The sequence below is a fragment of the Psittacula echo genome (genome assembly GCF_963264785.1).
Source record: "Psittacula echo genome assembly, chromosome: 2".
In the NCBI taxonomy this organism is placed as follows: domain Eukaryota; kingdom Metazoa; phylum Chordata; class Aves; order Psittaciformes; family Psittacidae; genus Psittacula; species Psittacula echo.
The window spans coordinates 161,578,149-161,596,584 of record NC_137737.1 but is presented as its reverse complement, the minus strand read 5'-3'; the positions used below and the strand labels follow the sequence as shown (position 1 = coordinate 161,596,584).

Sequence of the window (18,436 nt, the reverse complement as noted above, 5' to 3'; positions counted from 1 at the left end):
GGAGAGGCAGGAATGACAAATCCAACAGACTCAGTTTCCCCCAGTGGGATGCTGATGCTGCTGAAGGGAAAGACAAGGCTGGCATGATGATGATGTCTATGATGATGTCTGAGAAGAGGTCAGGATGTGCAGAGAAGCAGCTCACTAGGCAAGATACTGTGAGAAGCCTGCAGAGGAGCCAAAGCCCATCAGCACTGGTGGTCCTGGATGTGCCCTGAGCATCCAAAAACGTTATGACCTGGTGATATGAAAAGCTGCAACCTGTGGCCCCACAAAACCAGGATTCACTTCTGACATGGCCCAGGTTCACCCAACTGCAGCTCTCAGACCTATCCACCAACTGTCATTCCCCAAATAGGGGGTCTTTCTCTCCCTTCACACCGGGGCAGAGCTGCCATCTCAGCTCTGACCCAGCAGGGAGGGTCTGCTCTTTACTCTCTTCAGAAGGAACTCTCCTAACAAAAATCTCTGTATTCCTCTGGAATTGAGCTGCACATCTCCACGCTGTGAGAAAGCAGGAAGAGATCCATCCTGCCTAGCCAACTATGAAAACATTTGGGCTATGCAGGAAAAGCAAGTTCTTACTTTAGAATTGGTGGATTTTGAGCTATTGTATTAACTCAAGCAAAGGCTTCTCAAAAGCATCACCAAAAGCAGTGCAGCAGTTTCCCATCATGACTGTCCATCTGCTCTTTGACTTTTCTGAAGGGTGAAGCAGCTTTGATGGTTCCTTCCCAGTCTGAGTTCTCAAAACAGGGACAAGGGAGCTAAGGAATCCATGTCAATGTACAAGGTCTTGCAACATGCCTCAGCTGAGATCCCCCTCCACTGTCTCATGCGAACACATCGTGTGCTCTGCATGGGATGAGGAGGAGCGGTGATCAGCTGGACAAGAGGAACTGTGAAAATTCAACTGACAGCAGAAGATCAACCAATTAAATCAAGTTTTGACACATGAAGGTCATTGCAAGCTGCATCTTTTAAGGAGCTCAACAGCAAAAACAATCAAAAGGTGCATCTGTACTCACACATTCACAGTACTAAAGCCCATCTCCTTCCTGGGCTCAGTAACCCTGAAAATTCAAAGCATCACCATCTCTGTATAACATCACTTGGGCTTGCTCAGAGCCATTCTTGGGCACAATTTGTACCCAGACTACGCACAAGAACTTCAGCCCTGGGTAGATCTGAGATCACCACTGAGATCTCTTTGGCCACTGATTTCAGTCTTGTATTTGATTGACAAATCTGATGAAAATTGCCTTGACCTTCAAGATCTTCCTTCTACTTTTGGAAGGCGAACTGCAGAAAGATGGGAAGAAGCTGGAATTACACTGCAGGGGGAGTGTCATGCCTGGACTTAGAGAAAAACTCCTGTTATGCTGCTAGCATCTTGCTGAAGGCATCCATAGGGAAATGAGGGAGCACTGGGCATGAGAATGCTCCCCAGAAACCTCATGGAGCTGGTCACACATTGAATTTCAAACTCTGGATTCCTGCTGGTTCTTAGATGGTGGAAAGTGCTTGGGACCTTCTTCACTGCCATTTGAAAGCCCAACTTTGGATGTAGCTATTGCACCTCCCTATATAGACAGTATCACAATGGTGGTACCTGTCTGTATGGACACAAAGAACATGTGCAGCAGACAGCAGAGGGTCCCAGCACCAGGACCCAAACTTCCCCTGCTTGCCTCATCTGCCAGAAGGAGCTTTGGCTCTCATGTCCTCCCTGTGGCTATATTCCACATGGGGCCATCTCAGCTGGTCTGTGACAGGGTGTAAATGCTGACAACTTCTGTGCAGAGAAGATCCAGTGACTTTGGCATTAGAGGCAAGATGACATTGTTAATTTGAATTAAGACTCTCCATGGAGTAACCACCAGCTGTGGTGCCTGGGAGCTGCCCAGTGCAGGCTCTTTCAGCTCCTTTCAAGAAGCATCTTCTCCTCTGGGTCAAAGCTGACACAGAACTCCTCAAGCAGATGTAACCCATGTGTGCCCAAACCCACACTGCTGGCTCAGACAGAAGCCAGGTAGATCCCTTCCAGCATATCTTCCCAGAAGACTTGGGAATCATCAGTTGGATGGATAAGAAGGCAGAAACAAGCTGATAGAGCTAAGGTAAGTAGAAAACAAAGAGCTCTCATGGACTCCAAACCAGAGATGAATGAACGTACAGAATCTTTAGTTCTCCACACCCTGTCTACCTGATGGCATCAGCAGTACCAACCAGACCGTCTCCAGGAATCCACCTGTCCCTAACTCTCAGGAACATTCAACATCACTTACCTCTTCTCCTTTGCTGCCTTAGCTTTTGCCTGGTGCAGGAAGCCTGTTATCCCAACCATTCCCACACTGTTCACCCAGAACAATTAGATGGGATAACCAGGAAAACAGAGACGTTGGAAACAAGAATTATCTTCAGCCACATTCTGCTACTCTTCAAATGAACTTCACTGTGAACAGAGGTCCTCCTGTGCCCACATCATTCTCTCTTTTTCCAAAAGAATCCATCATCTGCTCCACCTCTCCAGGAAAAATGGTTCTCACCATTTCCAGCAGCTTTCTTGTGGAACCACCTCTATTCCAAATCGATCCTGACACAGAGCTGAGTACAGACTCTGAATATCCTTCCCTGCTCTAAGCCCTGCACCATCTCCCTCTCCTCTCCCCAGTTTACACCAGTCCAAAAGATGTAGCTGATTTACGCAAAGCCTTGAGCCCTCCCAGGCAAAGTCCTGGAGCCAGCAAATCTCTGAGAAATCAGTAAGAACAATCAGGCAGGAGACTCCTGAAGACACCAAACAGACACTCACGTGGGGAGAGTCTTTAGCAGGTTCTCACGCAGCTCCAGAGTCACCAGGTTTGCCAAACTGCAAGAGAAAAGGGAATGAGAAGCCAGATTCACTGAACAGGCTTCAGGGATACATGGAGATGTTTATATCCCTTCCCTTGGGAGCATCCCTCCTGGCCTGCATAGATGCATGTACATGAGTGTGTAGACATGGATGCAGCCGGCAGGGGAAACCAAAAACCAAGGAGGACCTTAAATGGCTTCTGATGAAGGTGACAGCTTACTGCAACACCATGGGGACACAACACTGCCCAGACTCAGGACAAGGAAACGTGGTGTCACACAGGACTGTGCCCACAAAGGTAAAACCCTTCATGTGTAGGAGCCAGATCCCATGGGAAGGGACTGCACCCCACAGACAACCCCACATGGGCTTTGCCTTGGCCATTTGCGAGCAGCATAAATCATTTCAGCATCACTGGACAGACCATTCCTGTTTGGAAAGAGGCAAACTCATAAAACAACGGGAGACAGGAGCTTGGGAAGCCTGGATGCATTCCTGCCTGTGCCATGCATCACAGCAGAGCAGCAGCAGCTGAGACCAGGGCAAAACCTTCTACAGAAGGTTGTCTTGGAGCAAAAGGCATGTTCAGAGGTGCTCACACAGCACATGCAGCAGGGTGGCAACCTCTAACTGCGGTGGTAGGCTCTTGCCCTCCAAATCCTGCTGATGTCACCATCCCAAGAGCACAGTGACACTGCTAGGGTGTCACCCCTATGTGTGTGTCACCTCGACGGCACCCCCACCCCAGCCTTCCTCCCTGTTAGGAAGACAGGGGAATACTCACTTCCCAATGTCATTGGGGAGGCTCTGCAGGGACACATCATTCAAGGCCAAGTGGCCCAGGCTGCGAAGCTGCGTGAAGCCCTCTGGAAGCCTGTGAAAGCATGAGAGGATGACACACCATTAGCTGGGCACAAAACAAGCCTTCAGTCCCTCACTTAAATCCCCCCAAAGCCAGTCTTATCCCAGCTGGTATCAACATGTGGAAAGGAGAAGAGCAGGAACTCTGACCATGCCTCCTGATCCAAAATACACCTCATTTCCATAGAATCACAGAATGGTTTGGGCTGAAGAGACCTCCAAGCTTATCCAGTTCCAACCCCCTGCCACAGGCAGGGACACCCTCCACAAGAGCAGGTTGCTCCAAGCCCTGTCCAACCTGGCCTTGGAGCTACCAAAAGGAGAGATTAACACAAAAAAAGGAGAAACCCTTTTTCTGTTCACAGGCAGTTCCTGGAGCTTGCCGGTTCCACAGCTCATGACACACATCCTGCAACTCTGTGCCACAAAAAAACTCCAATAGAGAACTTCCAGTGTGGAAGTGTGGGTCCTTCCTGTGGTACAAAGCTGGGGCTGTTCAGCCTGGAGAAGAGAAGCTGCATGGGGACCTCAGAGCAGCTTCCAGTGTCTGAAGGGGCTACAAGGATGCTGGAGAGGGACTCTTCATCAGGGACTGCAGTGACACGACAAAGGGTGATGGGCTCAAACTGAAACAGGGGAGATTCAGGTTAGATATAAGAATCATAGAATCATAGAATAGTTAGGGTTGGAAAGGACCTTGAGATCATCTAGTTCCAACCCCCCTGCCATGGGCAGGGACACCCCACACTAAACCATGCCACCCAAGGCCTCGTCCAACATGGCCTTGAACACCGCCAAGGATGGAGCATTCACAACCTCCCTGGGCAACCCATTCCAGTGCCTCACCACTCTCTCAGTAAAGAATTTCTTCCTTAGATCCAATCTAAACTTCCCCTGTTTAAGTTTGAACCCGTTACCCCTTGTCCTGTCACTACAGTCCCTGATGAAGAGTCCATCCCCAGCATCCTTGTAGGCCCCCTTCAGATACTGGAAGGCTGCTATGAGGTCTCCACGCAGCCTTCTCTTCTCCAGGCTGAACAGCCCCAACTTTCTCAGCCTGTCTCCATACAGGAGGTGCTCCAGTCCCCTGATCATCCTCGTGGCCTCCTCTGGACTTGTTCCAACAGTTCCATGTCCTTTTTATGTTGAGGACACCAGAACTGCACACAGTGCTGCAAGTGAGGTCTCACGAGAGCAGAGTAGAGGGGCAGGATCATCTCCTTCGACCTGCTGGCAGAAGTTTGTCCGTGTGAGGGTATTGAGGTGCTGGCACACGGCGCCCAGAGAAGCTGTGGCTGCCCCATCCCTGGCAGTGTTCAAGGCCGGGTTGGATGGGGCTTGGAGCAACCTGCTCTAGTGGAAGGTGTCCCTGCCTGTGACAGGGGTTGGAGCAGGATGATCTTAAGGTCTCTTCCAACATAAACCAATCAGGGATTCTATGATTCCCACCGATGGAAAAGCGTGTCCCATTCTGGCAGTGCCTGGCACCACAGGAGGGAAGTCCTGCGTGAAGAGCAGCTTTGGCAGCAGACATCTGGAGTCAGACCCTGCAGACAATGCATGGAGACACCAGTGCCTGGGAGCATGGCTCACCAAGGCAGAGGAGCCACACCTGAATTCCCCAAACATGGAATAAGAGAAAGAATATAAAGAGGCTGGGCAGAGAGCTCAGTTTCTGGACACAGCTCTGGGCACTGAGGGATCAGGGGAAGGACCACAGAGCTCAAAGGACAGGTCCTGGGCTATAAATAACACACAGAGCAAAAGGGACCGATGGAGAGCAGAGCAGTACAAGTCCACATCCATTTTGGTGTGTGCGCCAGGGTGAAGGGCTGAGGACTGACTAACACACTGCAAGAGGACAAAAGCCCTCACACCACCCACACCAGTGGCAACAGCTAGACTAGAGGCTCCTCAATCCACGCCACAGGCCCCACAGTAGAGGAGGACACATCAGCTCTTCCCTATGCCAGGCGAACACGCACCTGCAGGTCCTGGCAGCCAACCTGTATGTAATCCAAGGTCCCGACTTCATGTGAGGACAATGACACGATGAAGACAAGAGAAAGCTCAGGAGAATGACGAGCTTCAACTCTCATTCTCAGCTGCATAAAGGGTTGCATTTGCCTTCCTACCTGGAGAGAGGATTCCCGCTGAAGTCTGCGATTTCCAAGGACTTGCAGAATTTGATGCTTTCAGGAATTTCTGGAATGTCTGGAAGAAATATGTGAAAGAAAAAATGAAGCTTGAGAAGAGGCCAACATGTGGAAAATGGGACACCAGGTCCTGTTGACAGCCTGAGATACAGTAGGACACCAATACTCTATAGCTCAGGACTCCAAGAGATCACTCTGTGGGACTGTGGAGGGTACTCCAAAGGTGGGTGCCCAAGGCATGGCTGTGGGGCACCCCTCCCCATTCAGCTTTGACCTTACCATTGCGTGAGATGTCCAGTTCCACCAGCTGCATGAAGTTGGCCACCTCGGGGGGAAGCCTCTGGATCTCATTGTCGCTCAGACCCAGCTTGCGCAGGTTCAGGAGCCTGAAGAAAGGCTGTGACAGGAGAGAAGACAACAGGGTCAGCAGCAGCTCTGGGGGAACCTGTCTGCTCACCTCAAGGCAAACCTGAGCATCCCCCCCTGCAACAAGAGCTTCTGTCCTGGGGAGGTCCTCACAGTGCAGTGGCTGCACAGATCAGGACCCTCATGAGGTCTCTAGGAGACAAGTGAAGCAGAAAGGCATTTCATGGGTTTAGCTTGATGATTCATTTACAATCTCTATCATCACACTGTTCTTCTCTCCCTTGTTGGATCAAAGTGGATGTTCCTCGTTTTTTAAGACAACCCTTCATCTTAGGCAGTTAAGTACTAGCACCAAAAGGAAGTCACTATGCAGCAGCTTGCCAGCAGACACCACAGAGCTTATGAACCTAGTTCAGAGGAGACACATGAGGTGACTTCCAGATTGAGGTACTGTCGCTGCTGCCACACACATCTTGGTACAGGACTTCTTGTCAGGACAGCATAGAATGGCTTGGTTGAAGGGACCTTCAACGCCCCTGCAATGAGCAGGGATACCTTCCACCTGACCAGATTGCTCACCCACCAGTGATAGGTGCCTACACCAACAGGGAAAGTGTTTGTCCCACTTGTACTGGAAAAGGGAAGGAGCAGGAAATCTGTAGGGCACAAGTGACAAAGAATTAGAGAAGGAAAGAAAATTCCTTCCTAGAAACACCACAGTTACGGGAAAGTTAATGGGAAACGACCTCTAGAGGCCTCCCAGTCTAACAACATCCAATGTCTTCACACCACCTGAGTCTCAGAAGCCAACTACAGGAGCTAGAAACGGTCAATGATGACGTTCATCAAACACAGAATCATAAAATCAACTGGGTTGGAAAAAACCTTCAAGATCACCCAGCACTGCCAAGGCCACCACTAACCCATGGCACTGAGGGCCTCGTCTACGTGGTGTGAGAAGACTTCCAAGGATGGTGACTCCAGAACTGTCCTGGTATGCTCACACAGACCACTCTGAGAAGGATCAAACAAGAATGTGAGGTGTGAACCTTTGTTCTGAGTGGCTTCTTCAGTAATCCATCTGCATAACACGAGGAAACAGACCTTCCCAGGGTTGGGGGTATTGAGATTTGTTCAGGTTTGGGTGACGGGACACCCACAACTGTCACTCATAACATTGCAAAGAACAATACTACAGACCAGACAAGGGAGGGATAAGGAATGAAAAAGTGACGTACAACAACCATGAATCATAGAACAAATCATGGAATGGCTTGTGTTGGAAGGGACCTTAAAGCTCCTCCAGCTCCAACCCCTGCCACGGGCAGGGGCACCTTCCACTAGAGCAGATTGCTTCAAGCCCCTGTGTCCAACCTGGCCTTGAACACTGCCAGGGATGGGGCAGCCACAGCTTCTCTGGGCACCCTGTGCCAGCGCCTCAGCACCCTCACAGGGAAGAGCTTCTGCCTGAGATCAGAACCGCTGCTGTTTCTCATGGAGCAGCCTCACTCGGGAAGTGCTGCTGCGTCTTTGGGGCCTTTGCTCCACCAAGGTGCCAGCAATCCACATCCTTTCCAAAGAGAAAGGGAAAATTGCTCTGGGATGAACAGCAGTGACATGAAATTCATGCTCCTCATGTCTTGAAGTGATACAGACCATAAGAAATAAAACCAGAAGAAAACCGCTCCTCCTCCAGCTGCACAGCAGAGTTCTACCCCATTTATCTACACAAATCAGTTCACCAAGAAAGGAAGTAGGTGAAAGTCTAACTGACAACAAAGGTTCACGCCAGGGCAGGAGGTTCAGGGCCCGGATCCACTATTGTTTCCTTGAACCTTCTCCTAATTTTAGAACACAAGGAAATTCCAGGCACAACATTGTGTGAGCTGCTGGGGAATAACAACGGGAGCATCCACAGTCCCAGTCTGGGCACTCGTGCACAGCTGAGGCAGGCTCAGGGTACGGGGGCATTGAGAAAGAGAGCACAATAAACCAGGCCAGGAGCATGCTGCATGTTCACTGCATTAACCATGGGAAGCATTTCCTGACACAGCAGAGGTTTAGAGGTGACTGTGACCATCAATGCAGCTCTGCCTGAGCTTGGGTTGCACTTCCACAGCTGGACCACCAAGGTCACCACAAAAGAGCTCCTTGGCCCAGCTGTACCCATGTTGTCTAATGCAACTGAAGGAATTGCCCTGCTCATGGTAACAGTCCTTTTACTCAGAGCTTTTACTCAAAGCTTTTTACACATGAGGCCTTTTACTCATAACAACCCTGCTGCAGATAACCAGAACCTCCACAGAGCCTGTGAGTGAGATCACACCAAGAACCTACACACACCAAAACCATCACAGAACCTGTGAGCGGGGTCACACCACGCCTCGGCATGAGACTGTCGTGACAATCCCACAATTCTCCCCATCCCATTTACTTTGCTTCATGGAATCATGGAATGGTGTGGGTGGGAATTCAGACCCAGGTGCTCAAGCCTTTGTGAAGTCTTTCAACTCCTCCAGTGCTGAAGGATCCAAACACCCTCTGGGCCCCTCGGTGCAACAATTAACGATCCTCACAGTGAAAAGAGCTCAGAATCACCAAATCCTGGCAACAGTTGGAAAAGACCTTTGAGATCATCCAGTCCAACCGCTCCCCAGCACTGCCAAGGCCACCACTAACCCATGACACTGAGGGCCTCGTCTCCACGGGGTGTGAGCACTTGCAGGGACGGTGACTGCAGCCCTGCCCTGGGCAGCCTGTTCCAATGCCTGAGCACCCTTTGGGGAAGGAATTGTTCCTCAGCTCCATCTAAACCTCCCTTGGTGCAGCTTGAGGCTGTTTCCTCTTGTCCCATCCCTTGTTCCTTGGGAGCAGAGCCCAGCCCCTCCTGGCTCCATCCTCCTGTCAGGCAGTTGTAGGGAGCCATCAGGTCCCCCTGAGCCTTCTCTTCTCCAGACTGAACCCCCCAGGTCCCTCAGCTGTTCCTCATCACACCCGACATGAAGTCACACTGACAACATAACCAAATGAAACCTCTCAAATGTCTGTTTTCGCTGGTGCCAGACGAACACTGAAGTGCAGAACCATGCCAAACAATGGACATGAACCGTTGAACCTTTGGGAGAGCCCCAAATGTGACAAACGTTTCTCAGTTCAAACACACTAGCCCCTGGAAGTCACACAGGTATCTGCAGTAAGTGGGTTGGCTTCCCAAGAAACTCCCCATAAGCCAATGGATTCCTCGGAGCTCTTGGTTCTACACCCGCTGGAGTAAACACCCCCTTGCAGCAAGGCCAAAAGAACCCCAAGGGAACTGCAAAGACTTGACTTCTGTCTTACCTACGAGTGATGCTTCAGCAACTGTAGAAGATCCACTTCAGCACTGAAATAGGACAATATGGGCGGAAGTGGGAAAGGCTTGAACCCAGTGCAATTATTAAAGAAACTCTTGATTCAGAACATGGCCTTTGGAGCCATCTTTGTAAAAGAGAAACATCAGATACAATAGAGCAGAATCACTGCAAAGACATTCAAAACTATCACCACTGCAAAGGGAAAGATACGACAGCTTCACATTGAGATGTTTCAACCAGCCAAGCAGAGCCAATCTGACCACACACATCCATCCCCAGTGGTAGGCGAGTCCTACTCAAGGAACGTTTCCAGACAGTGTGATTCCATCTGAGGTCATCCACAGAACCAGCAACGAGTTTAGCCAGTTTGTAAGAACAGGAAACACTGGTAGCACAAGCACAGGCTGGGTTTGGGAGCTTCAGCTGAGGAACTGAAACACCTGTGTACTAAGACAGGCCTGAGCCCATTGGTGCAGGACGTGTTTCTCACTGGTAACACAGAGATGCCCAACACCCTGCTCTGCAGAGCCTCTCATCCACTGAGACACAAAAGCACAAAGTCAAGCTCACACATCAAGCTCAGCACATGGGAAGGCCTGTGCTTAGTTAACAGGCCAGGTTAAGCCACAGCTTCAGCCTTAGGCAGTGCTGAGCTCTTCCATGGGCAAGCAGAATGAATTCAGCAAACCTGCCTGGTTTAGGAATGAGTCTCGGCCTCATCCTAGAATGGTTTGGGTTGAAAGAGACCTCAAAGCTGCTCCAGCTCCAACCCCTGCCACGGGCAGGGACCCCTTCCACTGGAGCAGGGTGCTCCAAGCCCCTGTGTCCAACCTGGCCTTGAACGCTGCCAGGGATGGGGCAACCACAGCTTCTCTGGGCACCCTGGGCCAGCGCCTCAGCACCCTCACAGGGAAGAGCTTCTGCCTAAGAGCTCATCTCAGTCTCCCCTCTGGCAGGTTAAAGCCGTTCCCCTTGGCCTATCCCTCCATCCCTTGTCCCAAGCCCCTCTCCAGGTTTCCTGCAGCCCCTTTAGGCACTGGAGCTGCTCTCAGGTCTCCCCTTCCCACAGCAGAGGGGCAGGATCCCCTCCCTGAGCTGCTGCTCACGCTCTGGACTGCACCCAGTACACGGGGGGTTCTGGGCTCAAGCTCTCCCTGAAGCCAGCTCATGAGGAGCTTCTCCTCACCCAACACCCCAAGTCCTGCTCCTCAGGCTGCTCCATCTGGTGTCCCCCAGCCTGGGTCTGTGCCTGGATCAGCTCTCTGGACAGGCTCAGTCCTTCAGAGTCCCTGTGCTCAAGTTAATCCCTCATGGGGGAGGCCACAGAACCAGAGCCAGATTCTCTTCAGAGCTGAGTCCTGCAGGACACCAGCTCCACAGGCAGAGCAGGAACAGCCACTGCAGCAGGGCCAGGACTGCTGGTTTGAACTGCGCTATATTACCAGAGCAGGGAACCCAGAACACACCTTTCCTGTGCTGGGAGAACACCCCATCCCTGACAGTGTTCAAGGCCAGGTTGGACGGGGCTTGGAGCAACCTGCTCCAGTGGAAGGTGTTCCTGCCCGTGGCAGGGGGGTGGAGCTGGAGCACCTTTAAGGTCCCTTCCAACACAAACTAGTCTGGGGTTCTATGAAACAATACAAGCACCGTATGCTCCCAGAACAGCAAGATCCAGGAGGAATCATCATTCCACCTGAAATCTAGTGTGGATAACAGAACTAATGGTAGCAGAGGTCAGAAAAGTGACCACTAAGGTGGGAAATGAGGGCATCAGTTTGGAGCTCCAGCACCTCAGCCCCATGGGGCAACCTGGGTGCCATGGCGAGGGTCCCACCACCGTTATCCAGGTAGATCCTCACACCTCTGGTCCCTTAGAGCCTTGTGCCAGGTACCCAGAGGTGGGTCTGACCCACCTGAGTAGGGTAGGGCAAGATGAATGGTAGAGTAGAGGAGCAAGGGGGAGAGAACTCTACATAGTGCTTGGGGTTCGGTGCTTCACCCACTGTCTGAATGCTGGGCCAGATCCCAGGCAGCGGGTACAGTGGACACAGACCATGTGCCATCCCAGAGAAGGAACCTTCCCAAAGATCTGACCCCGATGACAGAGGCATTCCCCTCTCCACGCCTCGCAGCACTTGCCACAGGTACCCAAGTGCTTCAGCCCTTCCTGGCCACCAGCACACAACAAGCTGCAAGGCTCAGCCCCAGGGCATCCCAGAGAGAAGCAGCTGGTGCCCTGGAGCAGCGCAATGCTGGGTGTACAGCCAGCCCTGCACGGCATTCCACAGGGATCCAAGGGCGGGTCTGTAAGCCCTGTGACCTCCCCCCAGCACATGAGATGGGGATGCTCCTCCCCTGCCCACCAATGGGTGAGGATGGTGCTGAGCCCACTGAATGTGCCACACGCACACTGAGCTTGAAGCTGGAAGAGACTGACCCGACACTGGCAAGATCCCACCTGGAGTTCCGATTCCAGCTCTGGAATTCTCAGGACAGGAAAGACATGGACATGTTGGAGAGGGTACACAGGAGGCCACAGAGCTGCTGCGAGGGCTGGAGCAGCTCTGCTCTGGAGCCAGGCTGAGAGAGTTGGGCTGGGGCAGCCTGGAGAAGAGAAGGCTCCTGAAGGGGAGACCTGAGAGCAGCTCCAGTGCCTAAAGGGGCTGCAGGGAACCTGGAGAGGTTTGGACAAGGGATGGAGGGACAGGAGAAGGGGTGATGGAGTTAAACTAAAAAAGGTGAGATTCGGGCTGGATGTGAGGAGGAAACTTTGTACAACCAGGGAGATGAGGCCCTGGCACAGGGTGCTCAGAGAAGCTGTGGCTGCCCCATGCCTGGCAGTGCTCAAGGCTAGGCTGGACACAGGGGCTTGGAGCACCCTGCTCTAGTGGAAGGTGTCCCTGCCTGTGGCAGGGGTTTGTACTGGGTGAGCTTTAAGGTCCATTCCAACCCAAACTATCCCATGATTCCATGACAGGTACACGGGCTGCTCCTGTGGGACACAGCCCTCCCTCATGCACCGCCAGGATTTCCGACTATTTAACCCCATGGATCAGGCCCTGAGGAATGTGCTTCCAACATCTAAAAGCACTTAAGCATCAGAAACACATTCCAGCTACCACAAAGCAAGTTGTCTCCAAGCCAAAAGCTCCCCAGCTGCTCCTTTGCAGGCCTTTAGGCAGGGACTAAGGAATGCAGCCCCCTCTGGGGCAGAGGCAGCAACTGTTCCCCTACAGACAGCAGGATGTGCAGAAGCAGCGGAATCTCTGCTCCCAGTGAAATGGCAAACCAAAGCACGGCCCCAGAGAGGGGATCCCCAGCCAGAATTGCATCAGGACACCACACTGAACACCCCTCTGCTGCCAAGGGTTCAGGGGGACTAGTGATGGAGCAGTTCATGGTCTCAGGCTGCACATGGAATGCGAAAGCAGCAGCTGCAAGCACAGAACCCGCCAGAGAAACCAGAGCACAAGAGAGCTCCAGCTCAGCCCTGTGTGGTGCGATGGGAGGTCTCCAAAGGGCACCAAGGGCCACTTACACATCTGAGGGCCACCGACACATCGACACTCCCTGTGGCAGATGTGGAGCACCAACGGGCATTTAACAGCCTTACAACAGCTTTCCAATACCTAAAGAGCAGGAAGAAGAGGAAGGAGCCAAAGCAGCTCCACAAGGAACAGTTCAGACACACACCATTAAACACCCTGAACTAGAGATGGGAAGCGAGGAGTCAGGATTCACAGAGAACCTCTCAGTGCAGGAGCTCTGCAGGTGCCTCCTCCCTCTGCTCAGTCCCACCATGCTCCCACCACCGCTTCCTGCCCCAGCCCACCTCTATCAGGGAGATGGTGAAACAAGGTTGTGAAGCCCAGAAGTGTTCAGGGGGATAGAACGGGTCAGAGGAGACCTGACAACTTTACCTTGGTCCTGCCTTCGCCTCAAACCATCAATGACAACCACCTAAGTAATTTCTGGCAGATGTTCAGGCAACAGACAAAGGGAATAAGAAAAGATCTTAGAAGCATGAGCAGATCAGGGGATGAGCAAAAAGTCTGTATGGCCACAGTGATACTGCGATTATGCTTTAGCGCCAGTGTCCTGGAAGGTGCGCAAGGGACGATGAACCTGCACCAGTAACTGCCACCAAGGATCAGGAGGAATCCCAAAGGTACAAACTCATTCCAAGCAGCCAACGCCCCCAGAGACACGGAAGATGTTATTAACCACAGGAGGACAGAGAGACATCAAGAGGTTTACAGGATCTGGGTCAGATGAATCCAGGGGAAAGACTGAAGGGGGCCTCCACTGGTGACCTCCCCATATGGTCCAAAGCCAGGGGCAGAGGAAGATGTGGCGAGAGGCAGCACCATGTCAGCCAGAGTCTCCTAAACCCTCCTGAACTCTTTGCTCTACCGAACTTCTCTGCAGCCCAGAATGCCTTTTACCTCCCTGGCACACTCGAGCCTGCTCCAAGACCTGAGCATCTTCTGAGACCCACACAGCAGCATGCCCACCCAGTGTCTGAGCAAAGCTGACTGCACACCTTGGAGCTCACAGGGAAACAAATATTAACAGTAAATTTTTCCTTGTCGACCTGAGCATGAAATCATTTCCATGCTCCTCCTTCCTGCTCCCTTGTCTGGATCAGAGGAGACTGAGATGAGCTCTTAGGCAGAAGCTCTTCCCCGTGAGGGTGCTGAGGCGCTGGCACAGGGTGCCCAGAGAAGCTGTGGCTGCCCCATTCCTGGCAGTGTTCAAGGCTAGGCTGGACGGGGCTTGCAGCAACCTGCTCTAGTGGAAGGTATCCCTGTTTGTGGCAGGGGGCTGGAACTGGATGAGCTCTAAGGTTCCTTCCAACACAAACCAGTCTGGGGTTCTATGCATGTCCAAGCATTGAATGACCAAGAGTTGTATGAGCTCTCCTTTCCACAACTGAGCCTATACTCAGCTGCTACTACTCCAGCACAACTCCTCAACCTGCCTGCTTACCACCCAGGGTTCATCAGACAGTGAGAGCACAGAAAGCAAAGGATGAGGGTGAAACGGTCTCCATTAATCTCAGCTTCTGGGCGGCAGCATGTCCAAGAGACCCTGCCTCTGGAGACACAAACCCAACACACACAGATAAAGTGGGACAGCTCCTGAAGTCCCGGAAGGAATGGGGAGAGATGCCAGCTCTGAGCAGAGGTCTCACAACAATCAAGTGGAACCAGTTTCTGGACTGGTTTTGTTAAACAGATACAGCTCTGACAGAGTTCACATGCAGCACAGGAGAAGGTGCCCATCGCATATGGAAGCTTGGGGAGCACAAGCCTGGCACTGGTGACTCCCGGCTCACTGCGGGAAGGGCTGTCAGCATAGACAGATGAAAGGAGCAGCCTCGCAGTAAATAAAGCCCAAGGTCCTCTGCACAGGTCCCAGATGCCAGGAAATTCAAAGCTGCTGTTAATGAGCTTTGCAAGGCCCCACCTTGTTCTGGGAAAGTGACAAACATGGCACTGGGGTTTCGCTCTCCTCCTGATCCACCTCCAGATGAAGGACACGGTGCTTGAGCCCCAGGCCACCAAGGAATCACTGAAACCTGGGCTGAGACTCCGACTGCTCCGACCAGCTAGAAATGGCCTCGCCAAGATGCAAATAGCAATGAGCCAGAACAGGAAAGAACCTGCGCTGGACCCACAGGGCCTCCTCTCCCTGGTGTCCATTTCCCATAACTTCCAATACAAGGTAACAACAGCTCACTGGGCAGTAGGAAAACAGGGTCTCTGGAGTGTCCAACTTGTCATGGGAGCTTTAGTACGGAAAAGCAAAGCAGAAACTGCATTAGACATCCCAAAGTTCTGCCCCTTCAGCACCATCCCCACTCCCAGACTGTGTGTCAAGGCCACCTACTGCAGAGAGGGGAAAAGGAGGAACTCGAGGAGCTGGCTTTGACACAGAAGAGGTCTCCTTTCTTCACATCAACTTGATAGAATCATGGAATCCCAGACTGGTTTGGGTTGGAAGAGACCTTAGAGCTTCATTCAGCTCCAACCCTCTGCCACGGGCAGGGACACCTTCCACTGGAGCAGCTTGCTCCAAGCCCCTGTGTCCAACCTGGCCTTGAACACTGCCAGGGATGGGGCAGCCACAGCTTCTCTGGGCACCCTGTGCCAGTGTCTCAGCACCCTCACAGGGAAGAGCTTCTGCCTAAGAGCTCATCTCAATCTCCCCTCTGGCAGGTTAAAGCCATTCCCCTTGTCCTGTCCTTACAGGTCCTTGTCCAAAGCCCCTCTCTAGGTTTCCTGTAGCCCCTTTAGGCACTGGAGCTGCTCTCAGCTCTCCCACTCATGCAGCAGAGGGGCAAAATCCACTCCCTGAGCTGCTGCTCACACTGTGGGTATGCAGCCCAGCACACAGAAGGTTCTGCTGCAGACACATTGCTGGGTAATGGGGAGCTTGTTCATGATTTCCAGCTCCTCCCTCTCCTCCTCCTCCACCAGGTCCTATGGGCTCTACTCCACACCCAGGTCTCTTCCAACTTCTCCCTGTTGCCTTCCTCTAGTCCAAACCTGAGCACTCAGAGCACACCAAGAGCCTCTAGATGGATCCCTGTTGAGCAGCTCCTGGTCTGTGATAGGCTCCATCTGCCACCTCCAAATTCCCTGCAGAATTCCAGGCTGCGTTCATCCCTTTCTGGTGAGACCCACACCTCTGAAGTGCTGGTAGAGAGTGGAGGGAATAAGTCAGGTGGGTTCATAGCTCTGATGTCCTGGTTTACCAGGCTGTATTCTCAGCTGAAGAACCTGTTCCTTATCCTGCTGCAGGAGCTCCAGGCCCTGCAGAGATCACTTGATACGAGGCAGGTAGAGCAGGGGTTAGAAGAGAGCTCAGGATCGCCTCTGCAATTCAGACACCCTCGTGAGGAGCTCAGAGAACTGATCCAATGGAATTTATCATTTTCCATTAGAGCAGACAAGATTCCACCCAGGACAAATAGAACAGAAGCAAGAGCAGAGGGGAGAGCATTGGGCACAGCAGGATAACAAGTGTTCACTTCCACAATTTGGGAATGAGAGGCCTGTTGGTGTCCTCCAGAAATGCCAGGAGGCATCAGGCCCATCTGATCAAAGTTCTGGTACGGAAGGAAATGGTGCCATGGGAAAAGGCAAGAGATTTCCAATGGCTCTGGACTCTGGGACAAGTGGAATGAAGACAAACAGGAGCAGGTCAGAGGGAGGCGGCCGGGTCATGGGCCGGGTCAGGTAAACCCAGCCCTTCCCAAAGGAAGTTCTCTGCTGACTGTAGAACAGGAACAACCATTCTGTGATTCAGTGACTCTAAAATGACCTCTTCAAAAGCCACCCTCCATCCCGCTCCAAAACTCACCTCCACATGGAAGCCTTCCCCAACAATCCTGCTGCAGCCCTTAAACCTGAACTTGCTCTGGTCAAACTTGCTACCAAAGGCCACAACTCTCATTCACATTTTCTAAGTGATCTCCACGCGCTGATCTCCTCTCCCAGCCCCTCCTACACATCTCAGCAGTCCCTGGAACTGCTCTCCAGAGGAATGGGCACATGCAGCCCTGTCCTGGGAATCCAGCACACTTCCCAGCCTCCCCTCATGGGACACACAGATCCTCTCCCAGTCCTTCTCTAGCACAACAGACACATTTCCATGAAGTGATCCTCAAGTGGGAAGTATCTCCCCATCCCAAAGACCTTTCCCATTGCCCTCCTTCAGAAAAGATATGTACCCAAATCTAGTGCTGCTGTTTTCTTCTTCCCTGGTGGAAGAGCTGGTGAATTCATTTGCAGTTCTCATCCCATCTCCACCTTGTATAATGTGCAGATTCTTACTCCTACATTGAGTATCTGGAGGAGATTGAGATGAGCTCTTAGACAGAAGTTCTTCTCTGTGAGGGTTCTGAGGCGCTGGCACAGGTTGCCCAGAGAAGCTGTGGCTGCCCCATCCCTGGCAGTGTTCAAGGCCAGGCTGGACACAGGGGCTTGGAGCACCCTGCTCTAGTGGAAGGTATCCCTGCCTGTGGCAGGGATTGGAGCTGGAGGAGCTTTAAACTCCTTTCCAACACAAACTATTCTGTGATTCCACGATCTGTCCCTACCCACACAGCCCCAGCAGTAACATCCTACACACAATGTGTGTGCCTGGGACTACAGAGCGAACCTCCTTACTGTTCAAGTATCTTCTAGCAGCACATTAGGACACATACTGGGTCAAACATCAGGTAGATCTAACCCTGCATCCTCATCCCAGCACACTGCAATTCTCCGACTGCCCCGGACCACACGTGGCACCAGCTGGAAGAAACCTACAAGGGGCTGGAAAGGGGAAAGGCTGCTCCCAGCCACACGGGTCTGATACTCCCCTTGCTTGTGAGTTTTGGGTAGGGCTGGAGCCAGCCCACAGCAGCTACAGACAGTGCTGGGTGAGGAACAGTGTGAGCACAGCGAGTCCAAATCCACACTCCCTCCAGCTCCTCCTGGGACACGCAGCACAAAGTGGTCCTTCTGTAGATGCTCATTCTTGGTTGCTTCCTCCCCCCATGAACTGGTGCACTCTGAGCTCATGACAGATCTGAGCACCCATCGCGCCACCTGGCAGGTACCTCCTCACTTCAGCGCAACTCCATTCGCATGGCAAATGATTTCATTTGTCCTGAACTGAGCCCTTCGTAGTGTCACTTGCCTCCCTCCAAAGCAAGGAGAATTGTGGCCAGTCACTCCCTGTTCTCTCCCTCCAGGCCACTTGTGATGCTCCAGCCCCGTCACTCGATGAAGAACCCCACTCTGCACCATAGGTTCCACAACTGGAGACATGCCCTACATGTTCTTTTTCCT

At 52.3% G+C, this 18,436-nt stretch overlaps 1 protein-coding gene across 1 annotated transcript in view; it reads right to left on the bottom strand.

The window, feature by feature from the left end:
* SCRIB (scribble planar cell polarity protein) overlaps positions 1 to 18,436 on the bottom strand; it is a 107,892-nt gene that overhangs the window by 87,258 nt on the left and 2,198 nt on the right. The window contains 4 exon segments of the mRNA XM_080610144.1: positions 2,816 to 2,872; positions 3,642 to 3,731; positions 5,854 to 5,932; positions 6,154 to 6,271. Coding sequence (XP_080466270.1) covers positions 2,816 to 2,872; positions 3,642 to 3,731; positions 5,854 to 5,932; positions 6,154 to 6,271 — 344 coding nt within the window.